The sequence below is a fragment of the Echinops telfairi genome, unplaced genomic scaffold, assembly GCF_000313985.2.
Source record: "Echinops telfairi isolate 266 unplaced genomic scaffold, ASM31398v2 ScPeMD7_7441;HRSCAF=8479, whole genome shotgun sequence".
Taxonomy (NCBI): Eukaryota; Metazoa; Chordata; class Mammalia; order Afrosoricida; family Tenrecidae; genus Echinops; species Echinops telfairi.
The window spans coordinates 710,799-712,461 of NW_022111341.1; the positions used below are offsets into that span (position 1 = coordinate 710,799).

General features: G+C 42.1%; 1 protein-coding gene across 1 annotated transcript in view; it reads left to right on the top strand.

Moving 5' to 3' along the window:
* ZKSCAN4 (zinc finger with KRAB and SCAN domains 4) overlaps positions 1–1,663 on the top strand; it is an 8,054-nt gene that overhangs the window by 1,498 nt on the left and 4,893 nt on the right. The window contains exon 2 of the mRNA XM_004717404.2: positions 549–690. Within this exon, the coding sequence (XP_004717461.1) occupies positions 549–690 (142 nt within the window). The remainder of the gene's footprint in view (positions 1–548; positions 691–1,663) is intronic.

The following is a 1,663-nucleotide window of genomic DNA, read 5'->3' on the forward strand; positions in this document are numbered from 1 at the left end:
TTTAATGCTATTTTTAAAAGGGTTTTCATAAAAGCATAAAGAGAGAGAGCACAGAGTGATGGTTAATGCATGGAGTCTGATTCTATGAGTGCTGCCATTCTAGCATTGCCACATAGCAGTGTAAGCTTACCTAAAACTAAAAGACGCCACATGGAGTGATTTCCAACTCCCAGTGACCAGGGAGGAGAGCTCCACAGTGTTTCCAAGGCGGGGGTGGGCGGTGGGCAGATTCTGGTAAAGTGCCTCATCCTTCTCCCAGGGACTTGCCAACCTTTTAGATAGCAGCCCAACACCTCAGCCCACTGCGCCACCAGGGGTCCTGACCTTGGCTAAGCTTCTTAAAATCTTTATCTCAGTTTCCCCTTTCAGGAAAAAGACGATGATAATAATTACTACTTCCTAGCGTGGTTGTTGTCTGTGTTACATGCAATAATGTATGTAGATCTCTTGTAAACAATTCCTGGAAAATAAAGAATGCAAGCACATAGGAAGCACGATGGACACATTTGTTGAAACAATTAAAAATGTTTTAAATTAATGATTTCCAGGTCATGGCTCGGAACCCTGAACTGCTCTGTTGTAAGACAGCGTTGTTCACGAGAGCTCGGGGGTCACACAGACGCCCCTTCCAACCGATGAAGTGTCTGCCCAAGCATGAACCTCTGGGATCCCGGCCCTTACAAAGCAGAGGTGAGGATTTTCTTCTGAGCAGTATGTATTCTCCAGGCTTCATCTAATTTCACTTACCGGTCACCTAAAAGATCTATCTATCACAGATCAACTTCATGTTGGAACTAAGACTTAAAAGGAGATTTGGAACACAATGGTGGGAAGCTTTACTAACCACACTGGACAAAATAAGTAAGATATTGCTAAAATCGGGGTTTCGTGAAAATTGATTTCCCTTTAAGAACTCAGTGGTCACCATTCATTTAGCGTGTTTATGGAGGTTTCCTGTGTGGTAACCAGCTTTGTTCGCCTTGGACATCGATCATGTTGTTAGAAGAGAGACAGATTCTTGCTCTGAGGGAGCTTACATTTAGTAGGGGAAAAGATTAATGATATAATTTTTGATAGTGGCAAGTGCTATTGCAGAAGATAAGGCAGAATCTGGAAAGCCAGCCAGAATATTGTAGAATCATAGTACTATTGCAAATTAACCCCCCTCCATGGCCACCGAGTTGACTCTGACTCTTAGGGACCATCTAGGACTGAACACAACTGTTCTTTAGGGTTTCTGAGACTAGATCTATACTGGAGTAGACAGTGATTGGTGGTTTGAGCCACTTTCCCTTAATCCATTGCACAGGGCAATGGATTAATCCAGGGCAAATATTGCAAATTAGAATACAAATAAATCTAAACTCTAGGTCTATTATTAGAACAACATCAAAATCTCCCTGTAGGTAACTATCAGGGTTTTCCTTGTGTGTTTTGTGCATTTGGGAGGTGTCCCAAGACATAGACTAATTGGCAAACCCTGCTGACTTGTGCTCTTTCTTTTTCAGCAGAGATTGTAGCCTAAACCAACTTGGAAAATTCCCTTCCGATAGGAAAATCTGAAGTGCTTTGCTTTTTTCCGCTCTTGAATCTGAACAAGTTCTATGTGAGCCAATTCCTTTCTGAGTCCAGCCTAGTCTGATTGAGACTTTATTTTTCAAAA